This window comes from Mandrillus leucophaeus, unplaced genomic scaffold, assembly GCF_000951045.1.
Source record: "Mandrillus leucophaeus isolate KB7577 unplaced genomic scaffold, Mleu.le_1.0 Scaffold157, whole genome shotgun sequence".
In the NCBI taxonomy this organism is placed as follows: domain Eukaryota; kingdom Metazoa; phylum Chordata; class Mammalia; order Primates; family Cercopithecidae; genus Mandrillus; species Mandrillus leucophaeus.
This window is the reverse complement of record NW_012101554.1, coordinates 80,490-102,157: the sequence shown is the minus strand read 5'-3', so window position 1 is coordinate 102,157 and position 21,668 is coordinate 80,490. Positions and strand designations below refer to the sequence as shown.

The 21,668-nt window shown below is 42.1% G+C and overlaps 1 protein-coding gene across 6 annotated transcripts; it reads left to right on the top strand.

Annotated features, from left to right (window-relative positions):
* The first annotated feature begins 78 nt into the window (after positions 1 to 78).
* LOC105536202 (chromosome unknown open reading frame, human C12orf73) lies at positions 79 to 19,732 on the top strand. Of its 6 annotated transcripts, XR_001005556.1 has the most exons (5): positions 12,761 to 12,864; positions 13,182 to 13,299; positions 13,430 to 13,434; positions 16,419 to 16,535; positions 18,322 to 19,185. XR_001005556.1 is itself a non-coding variant. In XM_011975487.1 (3 exons), the coding sequence occupies exons 2-3, from the start codon at positions 13,192 to 13,194 to the stop codon at positions 18,424 to 18,426; spliced, it is 213 nt and encodes a 70-aa protein (XP_011830877.1). In that variant the 5' UTR covers positions 164 to 268; positions 13,182 to 13,191; the 3' UTR covers positions 18,427 to 19,185. The 6 variants fall into 6 exon arrangements, 3 of the variants coding, with proteins under 3 accessions (XP_011830877.1, XP_011830876.1, XP_011830875.1); XR_001005557.1 differs by lacking the exons at positions 12,761 to 12,864; positions 13,182 to 13,299 and adding an exon at positions 79 to 268 and having other exon boundaries at positions 18,322 to 19,732; XR_001005555.1 differs by having other exon boundaries at positions 12,795 to 13,299.
* Positions 19,733 to 21,668: the final 1,936 nt, after the last annotated feature.

Below are 21,668 nucleotides of genomic sequence, written 5' to 3'. Positions count from 1 at the left end.
ACAGCCCAATCACGCTCACCCCCTTCTCGCAGGGCGCCCCAGCTCCGCCGCTTGGCTTTTCGGGAAGGGTGGAGGACCAGAAGACTGGGACTAGGTGCCCTCCGCTGACGTCAGCTTTTGTCCCCAGTATTTTCGGGGACTGGTGGACGCGTGGGCTATAGGGTGCTGACCTTTGGGTGCTGTGTATATGGGATGATGACGCTTATCAGCATTATCTAGTCCTTTCCACCCCGAAATTCGCGCCGATTAAAGACTGTTGCATTGTCAGGTAATGAGATGTGAGGGAGAGACTTTGAAAGTGGAAAACCTGGTCGTCGAGGCCACTGTGCCATCTTGGGCCTCAGTTTTCTTATCTGTGAAATGAGGGTGAATGTAAAGCTCTACATAAACCGCTCTCTGCTTTACTTTGGATATGTGAGAATATTAACCTTTGACGTCTACGAGACTAGATCCCATTCGTGCATCACCTCCCATAACCTTACAGACTAACCCCACTTTTACATCTCAGTGGTTCGTAATCTTACAAACTAACCTCTCTTTTATGTCCCAGTGGTTCTTACAGCTGGCTTGTTTCATTAGTTCTCCATTTCTGTCACTGGTGTTTGTACTTTATTAAGGAACTCTTAATGGAATAGGCTTTTGGGTTTTTCTAGTTTGCAGGATGATAAAAAACGTGACTGCTGTATTTGTTAGGTTTCCTGAGTTCATGCATATAGTAACAGGTAACTCCAAACCTTCGGTGGTTTACAGCCACAGAAGTTTATTTCTCACTCACGTGACCTGTGAGCTGGGAGATGACTGTGGCTCTGTGCTCCATGAATTTTCTTCATTCTAGGATCCAGGAAAAGGCTCTCGTGAGTAAATAAAGAAAGACTAATTTGTAGTATATCAATTATTTAAAGTTTAAGTGAAACTTTTAATACGTACAGAACTTTTATGAATACCCTGTCCATTAGTAGATACTACTCAGAACCTGGCACATGGTAAATATTCAATGAATATATGTTGAATGAATGAAAAAAAGCCCATCCTCTCTGATTTTGCCAATGGCTCAGGACCGTCGTCTAGAAAAGTCTTACATCAGGTGGCTTGTCTCAGTTATTTCAGGGAGAGAATTCTGGTGACTGAAAGTGTGTGTGAAGAGAGCAAACTTTTCTCAGGATGTCTGCACTTGGGGAATTACCTTGGGCAGCAAGGGCTTCCCTCACTGTGGGGTGCTGTGCTTCTGGGTCCTGCCAACTCCACTCAGAACCTCAAGAGACCAGGGTCCTCTGCTCAATCTTGCATGGCAAAAGAAAGTTTATGGGAGGAGGCCGGGCGTGGTGGCTCATGCCTGTAATCCCAGCACCTTGGGAGGCTGAGGCGGGTGGATCACCTGAGGTCAGGAGTTCGAGACCCACCTGGCCAACATGTCGAAACCCCATGTCTCCCACCTGTAGTCCCAGCTACTCGGGAGGCTGAGGTGGGAGAATCGCTTGAACCCGGGAGGCAGAGGTTGCAGTGAGCCGAGATCGAACCACTGCACTCCAGCTTGGGCTACAGAGTGAGACTCCATCTCAAAAAAAAAAAAAAAGAAGAAAAAAAAAAAGAAAGCTTATGGGAAGAGTTGTCGGTGAGGACACTGAACCTGAAAATGGTGAAGCACTTGCAGCAAACTGGCTTTTGTCCCATCAGTGTCTCTCTCTCTCTCAACATCCTGCGTCTGAGTCTGGAAGACAAACTTTTTCTGCTTGTGAGCATGGCCCACCAGAGCTGGGGAAGCCTGGGAGATGTGTTACTCTCTTATCTTTGCCATTTGTGCCTCTACTTCAGGAGAGACTTAGTATGATAGGACAAATGATAGAACTGCAAAAGACAAGCCAAGTCACTTCAGCTTGTTTCCCTTTCTCCTCTTCGTAATGCCTCCTCTCCCTTTCTGGAACCTAGTGAGCTTACTTCTCTAGTAGCTAATGTTGTGCCAGTTAGTTACATCTTACTGTCAACAAGGCTTGCTACTGGGTAGGATTTGTCCAATAGTAGATTTTCATCCATAAGTGGGTACCAGTGTCCTTACTGCATATGAGGGCTTTTGAGACCAGTACAAGAATTGGTGCTAAAGACAGCAGTTATATTCAGAATAATGATGATGATGATGATGGTGGTCATTATAGCTGTTAACATTTATTGACTGTTTAATATGTGCCATGGACTGCTGCAAGTACTTTGTCTATATTAATTCATTTAATCCTTAGGATTAAATGTGAGTCAAGGTTGCGTCTTTGTTTGGGCTGCTATAACAAAATACCAAAAACTGGGTGGCTTTATAGACAACGCACATTTATTTCTTAGAGTTCTGGAGGCTGGGAAGTTCACGATCGGGGTGCCTGAAGATTCAGTGTCTGGTGAGAGGACCCACTTGCTGGTTGATAGATGGTACCTTCTAGCTGTGTCTTCACGTGGTGGAAGGGGAGAGGCAGTTCTCTGGGCCTCTTTTATAAGGGCACTAATCACATTCACGAGAGCTGTGTCCTTCTGACCCAACCACCTCCCAAAGACTTCACCTAATAGCATCATGTTGGTGATTAGGTTTCAACATAGGAATTTGGTAGTGGGGGGATGGGACATAAACATTCAGTGCATTGTATATAGTTCAAGTCCAAAAGCTGTCTGCTGGAGAATTCCGGCTTGCCCTGGGGAGGTCAGTTTTTTGTTTTATTTACACCTTCAACTGATTGGATGAGGCCCACCCACATTTTGGAAGGCAATCAGCTTTACTTAAAGTCTACCCACTTAAATGTTAAATCTCATCCAAAAACACTCTCACAGAAACCAAAATGTTTGACCACACATCTAAGCATAATTGCCCAGCCAACTGGACTCCTAAAATTAATAGGCAGTTATTGTTATTATCTACATTTTACAGGCAAAGAAACTGACATACAGAGAGGTTAAGTAACTTGAGCAAGGTCACACAGCTATTAAGTGGCAGAGTCAAGATTATTATTGCCAGGGCAGTGTGGCACCAGAGTCCACCCTCTCAGGGCTCTTTGGCAGCCTCGGCAGAGTCTGAGGAGGCAGAAAGACTTTAGGCAGAAGGATATTCAAAGCCTAAAGAGTCACCGAACATTGATAGCACTAAGTGCCAAATAAAACAAGAAAGCTTTCAAATCAATTACCTCAGCTTCCACCTTAAGAATTAGAGAATGAAGAGTAACTGAAACTCCACATAAGCAAAAGAAAGGAAATGATGAATATTTAGTGTAAAACAATGAAATATTGGGAGGCCGAGGTGGGTGGATCACCTGAGGTCGGGAGTTCGAGACCAGCCTGACCAACATAGAGAAACCCTGTCTCTACTAAAAAAATACAAAATTAGCCTGGTGTGGTGGCGCATGCCTGTAATCCCAGTTACTCAGGAGGCTGAGGCAGGAGAATTGCTTGAACCCCGGAGGTGGAGGTAGAAGTGAGCTGAGATTGCGCCTTGCACTCTAGCCTGGGCAACAAGAGTGAAACTCCGTCTCAGAAACAAACAAACAAACAAACAAAAAAAAAACAATGAAATAGAAAACAAAACAAGAGAAAAATCAGTGCCACCAAAGCTTGTATGTTGAGAAGATCAATAAAATTGATAAACCTCTAGTCAGGCTTAATAGAAAAAAGAGACACAATAATATGAAAATGAAAGAAGTTACATAATTACAGATTCTATGTATATTAAAAGGATCATAGGAATATTTTGGCAATTATATTTTATAACTTGAGCAACTTTGATAAAGTGGATGAATTCCCTAAGATACAAACTATCAAAGTTCACTTAAGAATAGATAACCTACATAACCCCATATTTACTAAAGAAATTCAATTTTGTTATAGTTTCGATGGTCATCCCTTCCAAGTGTCATGTTGAATTGTAATACCCAGTGTTGGAGGTGGGGCCTAGTGGGAAGTGTTTGGATCATAGGGGCCGATTTTTTGTGAATGGCTTAGCACCCTCCCTTTGGGGATGAGAGAGTTCTCTGAGTTCACACTAGATCGGGTTGTTTAAAAGTGTGTGGCATGCCAGGCATGGTGGCTCATGCCTGTAATCCCAGCACTTTGGGAGGCCAAGGCAGGTAGATCACCTGAGGTCAGGAGTTCGAGACCAGCCTGGCCAACATGGCGAAACCCCATCTCTACTAAAAATACAAAATTGCTGGCCGCAGTGGCCCACGCCTGTGATCCCAGCACTTTGGGAGGCCAAAGCGGGTGGATCACGAGGTCAGGAGTTCAAGACCAGCCTGGCCAAGATGGTGAAACCTCGTCTCTACTAAAAATACAAAAATTAGCCAGGCATGGTGGCAGATGCCTGTAATCCCAGCTACTCAGGAGGCTGAGGCAGGGAATTGCTTGATCCCACCCGGGAGCTGGAGGTTGCAGTGAGCCAACATCGTACCACTGTACTCCAGCATGGGTGACAGAGTGAGACTCCATCTCGTCAATAAATACATAAATAAATGTAAAAATACAAAATTAGCTGGGTGTGGTGTCATGCAGCATCAAATAAATAAATAAATAAATGTAAAAATACAAAATTAGCCGGGTGTGGTGGCGTGCGCCTGTAATCCCAGCTACTCGGGAGGCTGAGGCAGGAGAATTGCTTGAACCTGGGGGGTGGTGGTTGCAGTGAGATTGCACCACTGCACTCTAGCCTGGGCGACAGAGCAAGACTCCGTCTAAAAAAAAAAAAAAAAAAAAGTGTGTGGCACCTCCCCACTCTCTCTTGCTTCCATTCTCGCCTTGTGACATGCCTGTTCCCCCTTCACCTGCTGTGGCTAGAAGCTTCCTGAGGCCCTCACCAGGAGCAGATTCTGGCACCATGCTTCCTGTAGAGCCTGCAGAACTGTGAGCCAAGTAAACCTCTTTTCTTTATAAATTGCCCCGCCTCAGATATTTGTAGCAATGCAAGAATGGAGTAACACAAATTTGTAATTAAAAACCTTCCTGCCGGGCGCGGTGGCTCAAGCCTGTAATCCCAGCACTTTGGGAGGCCGAGACGGGCGGATCACAAGGTCAGGAGATCGAGACCATCCTGGCTAACACGGTGAAACCCCGTCTCTACTAAAAAATACAAAAAAAAAAAACTAGCCGGGCGAGGTGGCAGGCGCCTGTAGTCCCAGCTACTCGGGGGGCTGAGGCAGGAGAATGGCGTAAACCCAGGAGGCAGAGCTTGCAAGTGAGCTGAGATCCGGCCACTGCACTCCAGCCTGGGCAACAGAGCGAGACTCCGTCTCAAGAAAAACAAAAAAACAAAAAAACAAAAACCTTCCTACAACAAAAACGCCAGGCCCAACTGGGTTCACCAGTGAATTATAGCAGACAATTAAGGAAGAAATAAAACCAATCCTGTCAAGATCTTCCAGAATATTGAAGAAAAAGGAACATTTTCCAACTCATTCTATAAGGGCAACATTACCTCATTACCAAAAGTAGAAAAATGTGGCAAGAAAAGAAGCAACAGGCTAATACTATCATGAATATAATTCCGAACAAAATTTATCAAATTGAATCCAAGTATATATATATATATATATATATATATATATATATATATATATTCCAATAATATATAAAAAACAAAATTAACCAGGTAGAGTTCATCTGAGTAATACAAAATTGGTTCAACATTTGAAAATCAGTCTGTATAATTCATCACATTAACACATTTTTTAAAAAGTGTGATTATCTTCATAGATGCGGTTTAAGCATTTGACAAAATCCAACATTCATTTGTAATGAAAACTTTTAGCAGGCCGGGCACGGTGGCTCATGCTTGTGATCCCAGCACTTAGGGAGGCTGAGGCGGGCAGATCATGAGGTCAGGAGGTCGAGGCCATCTTGGCTAACACGGTGAAATCCCATCTCGACTAAAAATACAAAAAAAAATTAGCTGGGTGTGGTGGCGGGCACCTGTAGTTCCAGCTACTCGGGAGGCTGAGGCCGGAGAATGGTGCGAATCTGGGAGGCGGAGGTTGGAGTGAGCCGAGATTGCACCACTGCACTCCAGCCTGGGTGACAGAGCGAGACTCCGTCTCAAAAAAAAAATTAGTAATGTAGAAACAGAACTGGGAACTTCCTTGTGAACTTCCTCAAGATTGATAAATGACAGCTATTAAAAAAAAAAAAGCCCATCTTTATTCATTGCTCAAGTGCTGGTTTATGTAGAAAATCCTGTGGAACCTACAAAAAACCTGGTACAACTAATAAGTGAGATTCGCAAGGTTGCAAGATAAAATATCAGTGTAGGAAGATCAATTGTAGTTTATGTACTAACAACAAACAATTAGACAAAATACCATTCACAATAGCATCAAAAAGATGAAATATTTGAGGATAGAGCTGACAAAAGATATGCAAGACTTGTATCATAAAAAGTGAAAAGCATTGCTGATAGAAATTGGGTAAGAACTAAATAAGTACATGGATATGTTGTATTCATGGATCAGAAGACCAAATATTGTGAAGATGTTTAAAGATTCAATATAATGCTAACCATCATCCAGGTAAGCATTTTTGGGTAGAAATTGACAAAATGATTCTAAATTTATATGGAAATGCAAAGATCTAGAATAACCAAAGCTGGGAGAGCTAATACTGCCTGACTTAAGAATTATTATAAGGCTACAGTAATCAAGACAGTGTTGGCCGGGTGCAGTGGCTCATGCCTTGTAACCCCAGCACTTTGGGAGGCTGAGGCAGGCGGATCACCCAAGGCCAGAAGTTTGACAACAGGCTGGCCAACATGGTGAAACCCTGTCTCTGCTAAAAAATACAAAAATTAGCCAGACATGGTGGCACATGCCTGTAGTCCCAGCTACTCAGGAGGCTGGGATGGGAGAATAGCTTGAACCCCGGGAGGTGGAGGTTGCAGTGAGCCGAGATCATGCTACTGCACTCCAGCCTGGGCAACAGAATGATTCCTTGTCTCACAAAAAAAAAAAAAAAAAAAAAAAAAAAAGACAGTGTAGTATTGGCATCAAGAAAGATAAATATATCAGTGCAACAGAAACAGAATAAAGTCCAGAAATAGACACATACATACATGGACAAGTGAACTGATTTCAACTAAGCTTCAAATGCAGTTCAGATATCTATATGCAAAAACAAAACAAAGTTGTACCCATGATGCAGGGCAGGCAAGCCCTTAGCCCAGGAGTGTCACCCGGGAAATAAATAATGCAAGAGTGAGCTGATGATAGAAGAAAACAGTTTTATTGAGGCAGCAGTGTTACAACTCCAAGACTGCTCCTGCAGAGCAAGGCTGCCCCATAGACAGTGTGCTCAGAGTAGCAGCTCAGAGCCTGTTCTCAGTCATATTTATACCCACTTCTAATTATATGCAAATCAAGGGGCTGAGTATGCAGAAATTTCTAGAAAAAGGGAGGGAACTTTTGAGTCTTTACCATGGAAAGGAGTGGTAGCGTCTGGGTGTTGCCATGACAAAACTAAACTGACATGGCACATTAGTTGGTGTGTTTTATGGAGAAGAGTTTCCACGTCTTCCCTATTTTAGCTGCTCCTCAATCTGGTCCTGTATCCAAGCTCCACCTTGGGAGTCAAGTGCCGCCTCCTGCCTCACCTATACCTCACACCATACAAAAAACCAAAATGGATCATGGACTTAAATGTAAAACCCAAAGCTGAAAAACTTCTAGAAGAAAATATAGAAGACAATATTTATGACCCCGGGTTATATTTTTTAAATATAATACAAAAGGGAAAATTGATAAATTGTACTTCATTAAAATTAAACACTTCTCTCAAAAATTAATAAAAAGCAATAAACTGGGAGAAAATATTTGCAGATCATATCTGATGAAGGGCTTGTGTCCAGAACATATAAAAGAACACTCAAAACCCATAAGAAAACAACTCAGTTTTAAAAATGGGCAAAAGATTTGAGCAGATGAATCACCAAAGAAAATAGAAGCACAAGAAAATAGGGTCATTTGTCATTTAACAATAGGATATATTCTGAGAAATGTCACTAGGTGATTTTGTCATTGTAAAAATATTATAGAGTGTACTTCCACAAATCTAGATGGTGCAGCCTACTATATACCTAGGCTATATTGTATGGCCTGTGGTTCCTAGGCTACAAACCTGTTCAGCATGTTACTATAGTGAATACTGTAGGCAATTGTAATGCAATAGTAAGTATGTATCTAAACTTAGAAAAGGTACAGTAAAAATACAGTATTAGGCCCGGCATGGTGGCTCACACCTGTAATCCCAGCACTTTGGGAGGCCGATGCATGTGGATCACCTGAGCTCAGGAGTTGAAGACCACTCTGGGCAACATGGTGAAACCCCATCTTTACTAAAATACAAAGAAAACTTAGCTGGGTGCAGTGGCGGGCGCCTGTAGTCCCAGCTACTTGGGAGGCTGAGGCAGGAGAATCGCTTGAACCTGGCAAGCAGAGGTTGCAGTGAGCCGAGATTGAACCACTGCACTCCAGCCTGGGCGACAGAGCAAGACTCTGTCTCAACAACAACAACAACAAACCAAACCAAACAGTGTTAAAGATAAAAAATGTAGCAGGCACTTACCATGAGTAGAGCTTGCAGGACTCCTTGTTGCTCTGGGTGAGTCAGTGAGTGAATGCGAAGGTCTAGGACATTACTGTACACTACTGTAGACTTTATAAACGCTGTACACCTAGGTTACACTAAGTTTATAAAAAAGTAATTTTCTTCAATAATATGTTAACCTTAGCTTTCTGTAACTTTATAAACTTTATAATTTTTTAAACTTTTTGACCTTTTTATAATAACACTTAGCTTAAAACACACATTGTACAGCTATAAAACATTTCTTATGTCCTTATTCTATAAGCCTTTTTTCTGTTTTTATTTTTATTTTTTTTACTTTTAAAAATTTTGTGAAAAACTAAGACACAAACACACACATTAGCCTAGGCCTACACAGGGTCAAGATCGTCAATATCACTGTCTTCCACCTCCACATCATGTCCCACTGGAAGGTCTTCAAGGGCAGTACACAAGGAGTCGTCCTCTCCTCTGATAACGGTGCTTTCTGGAGTACCTTCTGAAGGATCCGGCTGAGGCTGTTTTACAGTTAACTTTTTTTTTTTTAAAAGAATAAAAAGAGTACACTGTAAGATAAGCATAGAAGTATAGTAAATCGATATATCAGTAACAAGATTTATTATCAAGTATTATGTAGTGTACGTAATTGTATGTGGTATACTTTTAGATGACTGGCAGCATGGTGTGTTTACACCAGTGTCACCATGAACACATGGTGTTTGACAGTTATGATGTCATTAGGCTATAGGATTTTTTCAGGTTCATTGTAATTTTATGGGGCCATCGGTTATGTATGTGGTCCATTGACTGAAATGTTGTTATGCAGCATATGACTATCAACACATGAATGTCTGTGATCCATTTAAAATTTTTAATATGGTGTGGGGTAGGTGTCCAAGGATTTTTATGTTTTTTTTTTTTTTTTTGCATATGAAAATATCTGAATCATTAGTCATGAGGGAAATGTAAATTAAAACCAAAATGAGAAACCATTACCCACATATTAGAATAGCTAAAATAGAAAAGACTGACCAGAGCAAATGTTGGAGAGGATTTGAAGGAACTGGATGGGGATGTCTCATATGTCTCATACACTGCTGATGGGAATGTAAAATTGTACAGCTCGGCCAGGTGTGATGGCTCATGCCTGTAATCTCAGTACTTTGGGAAGCCTAGGTGGGTGGATCACATGAGGTCAGGAGTTCTGAGACCACCCTGGCCTGCGTGGTGAAACCCCGTCTCTACTAAAAATTATACAAATTAGCAAGGTATGGTGGCACCTGCCTGTAATCCCAGATACTCAGGAGGCTGATGCAGGAGAATCGCTTGAACTCAGGAGCCAAGATCATGCCACTGCACTCTATCCTGGGCAACAGAGCAAGACTGTTTGAGAATGAATGAATGAATTAATTAATTAATTAATAAATAGCCGGGCATGGTGGCTCATTCTTGTAATCCCAGCACTTTGGGAGGCCGAGGCAGGCGCATCACCTGAGGTCAGGAGTTCAAGACCAACCTGGACAACATGGTGAAACCCCGTCTCTACTAAAAATAATTTAGCTGGGCATGGTGGCATGTGCCTGTAATCTCAGCTACTTGGGAGGCGGAGGCAAAAGAATCACTGGAACTAGGAAGGCGGAGGGTGCAGTGAGCCAAGTTCATGCCACTGCACTCCAGCCTGGTGACAGAGCAAGACTCTGTCTCAAAAAAATAAATAAAATAAAAAATAAAAATAAATAATAAATTTGTATAGCTGCTTTGGAAATTCATTTGGCAATTTCTTTTTTTTTTTAATTAATTTTTTTTTTTTTTGAGACGGACTCTTGCTCTGTTGTCTAGGCTGGAGTACAGTGGCACTATGTCAGCTCACTGCAACCTCCACCTCCTGGGTTCAAGCAATTCTCCTGCCTCAGGCTCCTGAGTAGCTGGGACTACAGGCGCACACCACCACACCTGGCCAATTTTTGTATTTTAGTAGAGACGGGGTTTTACCGTGTTGCCCAGGCTGGTCTCAAACTCCTGAGCTCAGACAGTTCTCCCTCCTCGGCCTCCCAAAATGCTAGGATTTTAGGCGTGAGCCATCGCACCTGGCCTGGAAATTTCTTAAAAAGTTAAATATATACCTTCCATATGCTCTAGTAATTCTCCTAGAGATGTACCTAATAAAAATGGAAGCCTGTGTTATCAGAAAGACTTCTATACCAGTCTTCCTCATATACAAGCAGTGTCAACCTAAAATAACCAAAAGGGTCAAAATCTAACCTAAAGAGGGTTTATTCAAGCACAAAGAGTAAGAATGGACCACCTGGAAACACCAACTCCAAAGGAATGGAGTCAGCGTTCTGAAGTAAGAAAGTTAAGATTTCATTTGTATAGGCAGAGACAGGAGTTTTTAGCAGGATTTCAACACTTTTCATACAAGATTGGCACAAAGTTACAGAAATTTGGTTGGTTATACGCAGTGTTTCTTTTTGGGAAAGGGTGCATTTAACATTTTTTACAGAGGGTGTAATACTCATGGGTTTTCTGTTATCTGGTCTCAGCAAAGCAGGACAATAAAGGGTAAATTAATCATAACAAGGGTCATTAAGAAGGCAGGAGGTTTTTGTCACTGTCATTTTTCTCTAGTCATTGTATAGAACAAGAAAAGAATGTGAGTTAATATATAATCTGAGAACAGAAGTTGTAACCATATGTACTCAGATTAGTCACATCTCTCTCAAGGCTTAACAGTATTTTTTTTAAGGTTCCAACATCTTTTAAATTTTATTTATTTACACACCAACAACTAGAAACAACCAAAATGTTTACCAATAATTGAATAGATAAACCAATTATAGTCTAAACCCACCTAGCAATAAAAAGGAGTGAATTACTAAGACATGCAACGTGGATGAATCTCAAAAAACTGAGCTGCAAGAAATAAGCAACACAAAAAATAGTACATACTGTATAATTCTATTTATGTAACATTCCAGAAAATGCAAACTAACTTATAGTGACAGAAAACAGATCTGTGATTACCCAGGGAAATAAGGCCGTGGAGGAGGGAGGAAGTAGAAAGAAGCACTAAGAAACATCTGAGGGTTTGGGTATGTTCATTATCTTGATTATGGTAATGGTCTCACATATGTCAAACATCATATTGTATACTTTAAATATGTGCAGTTTATCGTATGTCAAATATACCTCTATAAAACTCTTTAAAAATATGAGTATTGTGATTTGTCATACATACAACATTAATCCTTCAGAATTTAGCCTTGCACTAACTTTTTTTTTTTTTTTTTTGAGACGGAGTCTTGCTCTGTTGCCCAGGCTGGAGTGCAGTGGCGCGATCTCAGCTCACTGCAACCTCCACCTCCTGGGTTCCAGCGATTCCCCTGCCTCAGTCTCCCGAGTAGCTGGGATCATAGGCGCCTGCTACCACGCCCAGCTAATTTTTGTGTGTGTATATATACATATATATATTAATATATATATATATTTTAGTAGACATGGGGTCTTGCCATGTTGGCCAGGCTGTTCTCAAACTTAGGGCCTCAAGTGATCCGCCCGCCTTGGCCTCCCAAAGTGCTGGGATTACAGGCGTAAGCCACCGTCCCCGGCCCTTGCACTAACCTTTTACTTAAAAATCAACCCATAATCAAAACAATCGAAAAATGCCTGGATTATATTATGTCCATTTCAGATTTCCCGTTTCCCAGTAGCACCAGGTCATAAGGCCACAGCTGTCTGCATGTTGCTCTATTTCGGGTATCAAAAGACGCCAAACACAGGGACAGTGAGTGCCTTTAACTTAACTCACAAGAGGTCACAGGAGGGTGACCTCCCGTAAAAGCACGCAAATACTCAATGTGTGACTCCACCCCTCCTAAAAAGTGGTAAAGGCGTGCGATTTCCTTTGTGTGCACGAAAGTACAAATGATGTAATAATAGTCCACGGCCTGGCCTTAGACTCCACATCTGCCAGGAAAATTTAACTATAGGGAGAGTGATGGAGGCGCTGGAATCCAGGCACGGAGAACATGCAGGAATTGGTTAAAAAAAAAAAAAAAAAAAAAAAAAAGTGTCTTTCTCCCAGAGTCCCACTTCCGCCTGCGTCACGTACCTGCGCCGGCAGCGCTCTTGCTTTCCTGTCCGGTGCGATCCCCAGTCACTGTACTTTGGGTCCGGCACGCTTGCCGTCTGCTTCGTCTGCCCTTACACCGGTTGCCCAGCATCCCTGCAGTTCGCGGTACAGTCTCTTCTAGGGCGCATGTATAGGGGCAGAGGGGAGTGAAGTCCACAGTTCTAGAGGTAGAAGGGGCGCGGGGAAACCACCTGGTGTCGGCCTTCCGCTTGCTGATCAAGAGCTCGCTTTAATGCCGCAGGCCATTGATAAACGATGGGACTGGGCCTCGGCCTGGAGGGCGTTCGTCTTCTCCTTGCCCTCAGCTCATATAGGAGGAAACCGAGGCGTGGCATTGGGCGAGAACCCAGGTGCCCTGACCGCGCACTTCCCGCACCTCCGCCGCCGTGTGTCTCGTGTCCAGCGCTGGCTGGAGCGCCTCAGCCCTGGCGCGGTGTAGTTGTGAGCCGGAACTTCTGACACTGCCCCTTCCTTCCCCGTCCAGCCTGCCGACCATGCCCGCGGGCGTGCCCATGTCCACCTACCTGAAAATGTTGACAGCCAGTCTCCTGGCCATGTGCGCAGGGGCAGAAGTGGTGCACAGATACTACCGACCGGAGCTGGTGAGTGCGGGAGGGCTCATGTTTTATTTTTGAGCCAAATGTACCTCATTTCTTTGTTAATTACCCAGCCTTAAGCATTCCCTTATAGCAATGCAGATGCTCCTGGACCACTCCATTCTCCCTGTGGCAGCAAAAGTGATCTTAAACGAAATTAGGATCACATTTGCTCTGGGCCCAAAACCTTTGGATGGCATCCCATTGCATCTAGGGCAATGCATGGCCTGTGAGGTCTTACAGTCTGGCCGCTGCCTACCTGTGGCCCATCTGCCACCATTTTACCAGTTCTTTCCCCTGTTAACATTCACACCTGCTTTCTTGCTGTTTCTCCAATTCATCAAACCTGTCCCCATTTCGGGGCCATTCTTTTTCTTATCCTTGGCATGTCCTCCTCCCCCCACCCCCCAACAACTTGGCTTGGTTTCCTTCTTCAGAACTTCAAGCCTTAGCTCAAGTCTCTCCTCCAGCAATGAGGGTCCTTGGGCTAGCTCCCAAAGAATTCCTCCTCTGCGATTCCGTCTCATCCTTTGTTTCCATAGAGCACTTGTCTGCAGTTCTTTGTCTATTCATTTGTTCTTTGTCAGTTTGCTTCAGTAGAATGTAAGCTCCAGACTGTGTCTGTCTGGTTCATTCTTGTATCTCAACTGCTTGGAATGTAGCAGACACTCAATAAGTTTTTGTCGAATGAAGGATGAGTGAATATAGGTATTCAAAGGAGGGAGAAATTTAAATTAATTTTAATAAGCATTCATTAAATTAGGAACTGAAATTGAAGGTTCTTTTCAGGAATTGTAGTCTTGGGGAGGTGGAGATGAGAAAGTATGGCGCAGATGATTATAAGAATGTGCTGTTATGCTATAGGTGTGAATAGTGGTTTGGAGCACAGTATTGGAAGCAGTCATTTCTGTTTGGACTCTGCCTGGACAGGTAACACTTACAGAGAATCAATCATCACAGAGAATTTCTTCTTTTTAAAGAAATTTTTATGAAAAATAATTTTTAAAAAATTAGAGACAGGTCTCATTCTGTTGCCCAGGTTGGAGTGCAGTGGTGCAATCAGAGCTCACCACAGCCTCACATTTCTGGGCTCAATCAATCCTCCTGCCTCAGCCTCCTAAGTAGCTGGGATGACAAGTTTGCACCATCACACCTGGCTAATTTTTAAATTTTTTGTAGAGACAAGGTCTCAAAATGTTGCTCAGGCTGATCTCCAACTCCTGGCTTCAAGAAGTCCTCCCACCTTGGCCTCTGAAAGTGCTGGGATTACAGGTGTGAGCCAGTGTGCCTGGCTCCATTTGTATTTGCACTTATGTTGTATTTTTATTTTTTGAGTTGGAGTCTCACTCTGTCACCCAGGCTGGAGTGCAGTGGTGTGATCTGATTTCACTGCAACCTCTGCCTTCTGGGTTCAAGCAAATCTCATGCCTCAGCCTCCTGAGTAGCTAGGATTACAGGCGTACACCACCATGTGTAGCTAATTTTTTCTATTTTTTAGTAGAGATGGTGTTTCACTGTGTTGGCCAGGCTGGTCTTGAACTCCTGGCCTCAAGTGATCCACCTGCCTCTGCCTCCCAAAGTGCTGGGGTTACAGGCGTGAGCCACCGTGCCTGGCCCATTTGTATTTTTAACATGAGTTAATTGTCACTACAATTTTGAAGGTGTAATTCCTGTTTTCACATGAGAAACAGATTGAGAAGAGTGAAGTTGATTTCTCAAAGTCACATAGCTTAATGAGGTGATTGAAGGATCTGAAACCCAAGCTTTCTGTTTTGTATGTCTCTTTTTCGCTCCTGTTCATAAAATAATCCAGTACTCTTGTAAAACATTCAAACTGAATTCAAGTATGTAGAGTAAAAAGTGAAAATCCCCCCTCTTATAACCTGCTTTCTCCTGTCTGCTCCCCACACGTAACTACTGTGTCTTGTTTGGTGAATATCCTTCGCCTCTTCTCACTGGTGTTGAATGTCCACTGATATGGGTTGGATATTTGTCCCTTCCAAACTGCACGCCAAAATGCGATCCCCAATGTTGGAAGTAGGGCCTGGTGGGAGGCGTTTGGGTCATGGGAACGAATCCGTCATGAATGGCTTGGTGCCCTCCCTGTGGTGATGAGTGAGTTCTCACTTTATTAGTTCACGAGAGCTGGTTGTTTAAAAGAGCCTAGCTTGCTCTCTCACTCCCTCTCTTGCCATGTGTTACACCTGCTCCCACTTTGCCTTCTGCCATGAGTTAAAGCTTTCTGAGGCCTCACCAGAAGCTGGACCAATGCTGGTGCCATGCTTGTACAGCCTGCAGAACCACAAGTCAAATAAACCTTTTTTCTTTATAAATTACCCAGCCTCGGGCAATGCAAAATGGACGAATGCACCTGTGCATGCGTGGACTCACACACACACAGTTTGTGGAGTGTTTTTCCTTCATGTGAATAGGAGTTCATGTACACATTTCTCTGCAGCTTCCTTGTTTTGGTTATCATCTACATAAATAGATGTTTGTGTATATTAAATCTTTTTAACTATTGCATAGTATTTCATAATATAACTATGACATTTATTTGATCAATCCCTTATTGACATTTAGGTAGTACGTAGTTTTTGTACAAACAGTGCTGCAAGAGCTCTTTCTTACAACTTCAGAGTGCTTTTCTTTTAAAAAGGGTTCTATTGAGCATCAGGGATACCTAGTGGAGACAAAGTGACAAGAACCTTCCACAGTAATGCAGTTTAGTGTATAGCTTGTGCAGGAATAGACATCAGGCAGGCCTTGCAAAAGAAGGAATGCCTGGGATTTGCCCTTGGGAAATTGACCTTTGATTCACCCATTTCATTATAATTGGGAATGTGCAAGGGTTGTTACAGCAGCTACCTGTACCTTGGGAGTAGATAGAATGAAGCCACGGTCTTTAGAAGGGCCATATTGAAGGGTCTAAGGCCACCTCAGTTTGATTGGTTGGTGACATTGGCAATGAGGTATCTCTGTAGGAACTTGAAGGCCCAGGTGGCTGGCTGTGTGTCGGAAGCAGTGTGCTTCATTAACATTTATATGTTCTTTACCTATGTCTTTTGGTATTGCTCCAGCAATTACTGTCACTATTGTTAACCACTTTGTTCTTTGTAACAAAGCCGGATCACAAGTCCTTTAGTCTGAGAACTGGAAGGTCTGGGCAGAGTCGAACAGAGGAGACCATGATGACTGCCCAGACTTGTGCTTTGGTGCTGTGTTGGGGAGAACTGCTACAGGTGCTTTGTTTTAGTTGTCCATCTCAGATCATCTGAATAGCAAAGGGGATGACTCTGTTGTAGTTCAGGTTGAAAGCTAGGAGTTGTCTTTAATTCTTCTCTCATACTGTACATATCAGTAGATCCCATTGGGTTAACCTGAAAAGTACATCCAGATGCTGCCTGCTTCTCACCACCTCTGTTGCTACTACCCAATTCAATCCACTGTCAGTTACTTTCACCTGTTGTTGTAATAGCTTCCTGACCTGTCTTCTGCCTTCCACTCTTGCTCTCCTGTGGTCTGTTCTCAGCAAAGCTACCATTGTCATCTCTGTACACTTGAGTGAAGACATGCCACTCTTCTCAGAACTCTCCAGTGTCTTCCCATTTCAGCGTGAAAAACACTGGAGACTTTATCTCCCCACTCCCTTTTTCCTCTGCCCTTTTCTCCCCTTAACCTCCCCGTGAATACTTTGTGCCAGCTATACTGACAATCTTGCTTCTCCTTGAACATGAAGCCACACTCCTGCCTTAGGTCCTCTGCACCTGTGGTTCCATCTGCCTGAAATGCTCCTAGGTAACTGCATGGCTGACTCCCTCATCCTGTTTCATGTCTTTGTTCAGAAGTCATCTTCTGAACACCAGTAAGTACACAGAAAGATGCTCAGCACTATTAGCCACCAGAGAAAGGCAAATCAAAACCACAATGAAATACCACCTCATATCCACTACAATGGCTATAGTAAAACAGATAGTAACAAGTGTTGTCAAGGATGTGGAGAAATTGAAAGCCTCACGCGTTGTTGATGGGAATATAAAATGGTGCAGTGGCTTCAGAAAAGCCTGGTAGTTCCTCAAGCAGTTAAACATTAGAGTTTCCATATGACCCAGCAATTCCACTTTTAGGTTTATGCCCAATAGATGTGAAAACACATATCCACACAAAAACTTGTATATGAATATTCAGAGCAGTATTATTCATAATATCCAAGCGGTGGAAAATCCAAATGCCTTTTAGCTGATGGATAGATGGTATATCCATACAATGGAGCATTATTGAGTAATAAAAAATGAAATACTGATACAAGCTACAACATTGATGAACCTTGAAAACATTATGCTACATGAAAGAACACAGAGGACCACATATAATATGATTCAATTTATAGAAAATATCCAGAATAGGCAAATCTATATAGACAAAAAGAAGACTAATAGTTGTCTATGGATATGTGGGGGAGGGTTGTATGGAAATTAAAGTGGCTGCTAATAAGTATGGGGTTTCTTTTTGGGGTAATGAAAATGTTCTAAAATGTATTGTGGTGATAGATGCACAACTCTGTGAATACCTTCCTTGAATGCAAGGATTTTGTATTTTTTTGCATACTGCTTTATGCTTTGCATATAATAGGCACTTAATATTTTTGAATTAATAAATCAATTCCTAACACTTATTTTCTATGCCATGCACATGGTAGAGAGTCAGTAGATGGTGCAGGAGTGAATTTCCAAATGTGGAGAGTTTTATTCAAAGCTGTGAACCTGTCCATTGATTGCGATGCCAGCTATCCTCTGTGAGTCCTGCAGTACGTAATACCGAAGACCTTGCCAGGATGATAGACTCATAAACACAGGGTTAGAGAGGGACTTAGATCAACCAGAGCTTCTCATAATAAAGATCTATCATTGAGTAGCAAGTAGGGGAACTTTTTGTTATTTTTTACTCTTTAAAGTCTTTCAGGTTACATTGAATTGCAGCCTTATTAAGGGTTAGACATTTGTGTTTTTTGTTTTATTTTTTTTGCAGACAATACCTGAAATTCCACCAAAGCCTGGAGAACTCAAAACGGAGCTTTTGGGACTGAAAGGAAAACACAAACCTCAAGTTTCTCAACAGGAGGAACTTAAATAACTATGCCAAGAATTCTGTGAATAATAAGTCTTAAATATGTATTTCTTAATTTATTGCATCAGACTACTTGTCCTTAAGCACTTAGTCCAATGCTGACTGCAAAAGGAGGTGCTCAGTGGATGTTTAGCCTATACGTTGAAATTTAATTATGGTTTGATTGATATTTCTTGAAAACTGCCAAAGCACATATCATCAGACTCATGAATATGGTTTGAAAGATAGTCAGTCTTGAATATAATTTGAAATAGAATATTTGTAAGTCTACTATGTGGGTTGTCTTTATTTCATATAAATTAAAAAATTATTTAAAACTATGAACTAGTTTCATTAATTGAATTTGCTAAGTGGAGTTATTTCTCATTGCTAAACTATTTTCAAATTCTAGATCTCTGCTAACTTTAGTAAATGAACACCAAAGTGGTGAGCTTTGATAATGCATTTTGTGGATACAAAATCATCGCCTCATCACTTTCTAGAATGAAAGGCTGGGGGCATTGCTCACCTTTTGCGTGAAGAAAAGACCCATCCCTTAGGGCCAGTTTGTGCTTAAGGGGAGGACAGACCATCACTCAGTGGACCATGTGAATGAATGGATGCAGTGGATGCTTTAGAAGTACCGCATTTTACAGGTACAGAGTAGGTGGCCTGGCTACTGAGGGAAAGAGTCATGATTTGAATCCGAGTCTCCTGTAAGACAATGACTTCATGAAGGTGAAAAATCAGTTTTATGGTTATTAAAATAAAAAATTTACCTCAGGTCAGGTAAAAATGCCATCTTTATTTCATTAAGTGCTGGTTCTAAGTGACTTCCAATAAGATACATTCTCTTCCTGTTTTGAAGTTGATCTCTATTGTGAAAAATAGACATTGTAGTGGTCATGGAAATGCGCCATCCAGACTCCCTAAGGAAGCTTGTTGCCCTAGCATCAAGCATGCCAGGAGCTTTCAATGGTCAGCTTCTGGAAGGATTGCCTCAGCTACGGTGGCCTTGCTCAAAGCCATGCCTCCTGAAGGGGCCCAAATCCAATGACTGTTGGAGGTGAGAATAGAAAGCCCTGGCCACTTCAGCACATGAGTGGTGGGCAACTCTGATGGGCCCACCACAACTCCCTGTGGGGTTTATGGTCCCTGTCTTTGGATCTGCGTTGCAGCTCGACTTCTCCCTCAGCTCGGTCTCGTTTCCTTTCTCAGGTGTTGATCAAAGGGTGCGCCTTCATAGACCCTCTGCTAGACTGCATCTCAGTGTTTCTTGGAGAACCAAATCTGTAACATATATGCATTAAAAATTAAAAGCAGTACTATATTATCCCCTAATAATGATGTTTTTTAACTTAAAAGGCTGAGATAGACCAGTTGCAACCTGTTTGGTAATTAAATTAGGCCAGTTAAACAGTTTTTGTGCAAGATAGGTATGATTGAGCTGTTTATTTTTATCAAAAACTGAAGGAGTATGATGCTTTCCTGCTAGGAACAACAGAAATTTAGTAATTATAGGATTCCGAGGAGCAAAAGTGTCAGATATCACTAATTCAATATGATCTGATGGCTTTGATTTCTACAAGTGTATCACAGCAGTATTAACAATGGTAATGCATAGTGGCTCCAAAATGGGAAACATTACAAGTAGCAATTAATACAAGCCTATATCATAAAAGGAAGCTATATATACCTTAATTACAGCATGTTTCTGTAACTGAGCTGCTGTTCTACTATAAAGGAAAAAGCAGGGTGGTTTTCAGAAGACGTATACGCAAGTAGGGAAGCTGGTAATAATAATTGCAAACTAATTCTAGAAAAATACCTTAAGGTAGGGGGTGGGGAAGCATGAACAGAAAAGTAAGTCCATAGAGGAGTACTAGATCATCAGAAAAACTGTAAAGTCTCTAATGAAACTTTGTAGCACATAAATTAATTCCTGCAAAATTTTCTAATACACACATGATCCTTGAATATACAGCTAAGACATCTCTCTAGCCCACAGTAAAAACAACAAAAACTTAAGACTACCTTTTCAGTTGGCTCTAACAGACTAGTGAAATTAAAAATTGTTTCATAAACAAGAGTACATTTCAAAATATAGGTCAATGTGGATTTTCACTCAATGCCAATAGTTATCTCTGGTAGGATTATAGGTGATTTTTTTCAAAGACAGCTTTTTTTTTAAAGTTTAGATTTACAGAAAAATCAGTAGCGTTCCCATATACCCCACGCTGTTTGTAGGAATGTTGTCATCTTAAACTACCATGGTATGTCAGTTAAGAAACCAGTATTGGGGGCCGGGTGTGGTGGCCCAACACTTTGGGAGGCCAAGGTGGGCGGATCATTTGAGGTCAAGTTCAAGACCAGCCTGGCCAATGTGGTGAAACCCCATCTCTACTAAAAATATAAAAATTAGCCAGGCGTGGTGGCGGGCACCTATAATCCCAGCTACTCAGGAGGCTGAGGCAGGAGAATCGCTTGAATCCAGGAGGTGGAGGTTTCAGTGAGCCAAGATCGCGCCACTCTACTCCAGCCTGGGAGACAATGATGCCATCTCAAAAAAAAACCAGTATTAGTAAAATACTCCAAACTATACTCTAGACTCTGGACTTTAGATTTCACCAGCTTTTCCATTTAACACCCTTTTATTTCCAGGGTACCACACTGCATTTGTTAGTAGTTGTCATGTATCCTTAGTCTTCTGCCATCCATGATTACTTCTCAGCCTGTTTTTCTGAGGAAAATTTTCTGGAAATTTTGAAGAATACTGTTCACATATACAAAATATGTCTGTTTTTCTCATTAGATTGACATTACAGGTTTTTGGAAACCGCAGTACACTTCACATCCTGTCAGAGGGGTACACATCACTGGTGGTATTAACATTGATCACTTGATTAAGTCTGCCAGGTTTCTCCACTGCAAAGTTACTTTTTCCCTTTCCTATACTCTGTTTTTTAGGAGTCACTTAATCTAGCCCACATTCAAAAAGAAGAGGAAGATTAAGCTCCACCCCATGAAAGGGGGAGTATCTACATACATTTGGAAATCTTTAAGGAAATTCTGTCATCTCCCTGTGGGAGACTTTTTGAAGTCTTTGGTTTTTCAACAGTCTCAAGCTAAGTTCAAATAATCCTCCTGCCTCAGCTTCCTCAGGAGCTGGGTGGGACCACAGGTGTGTGTCACCATGACTGGCTCAACCTTTTTTTTTTAAATCTTTTCTTGGGAGGCAGAGGTGGATGGATCACAAGGTCAGGAGTTCA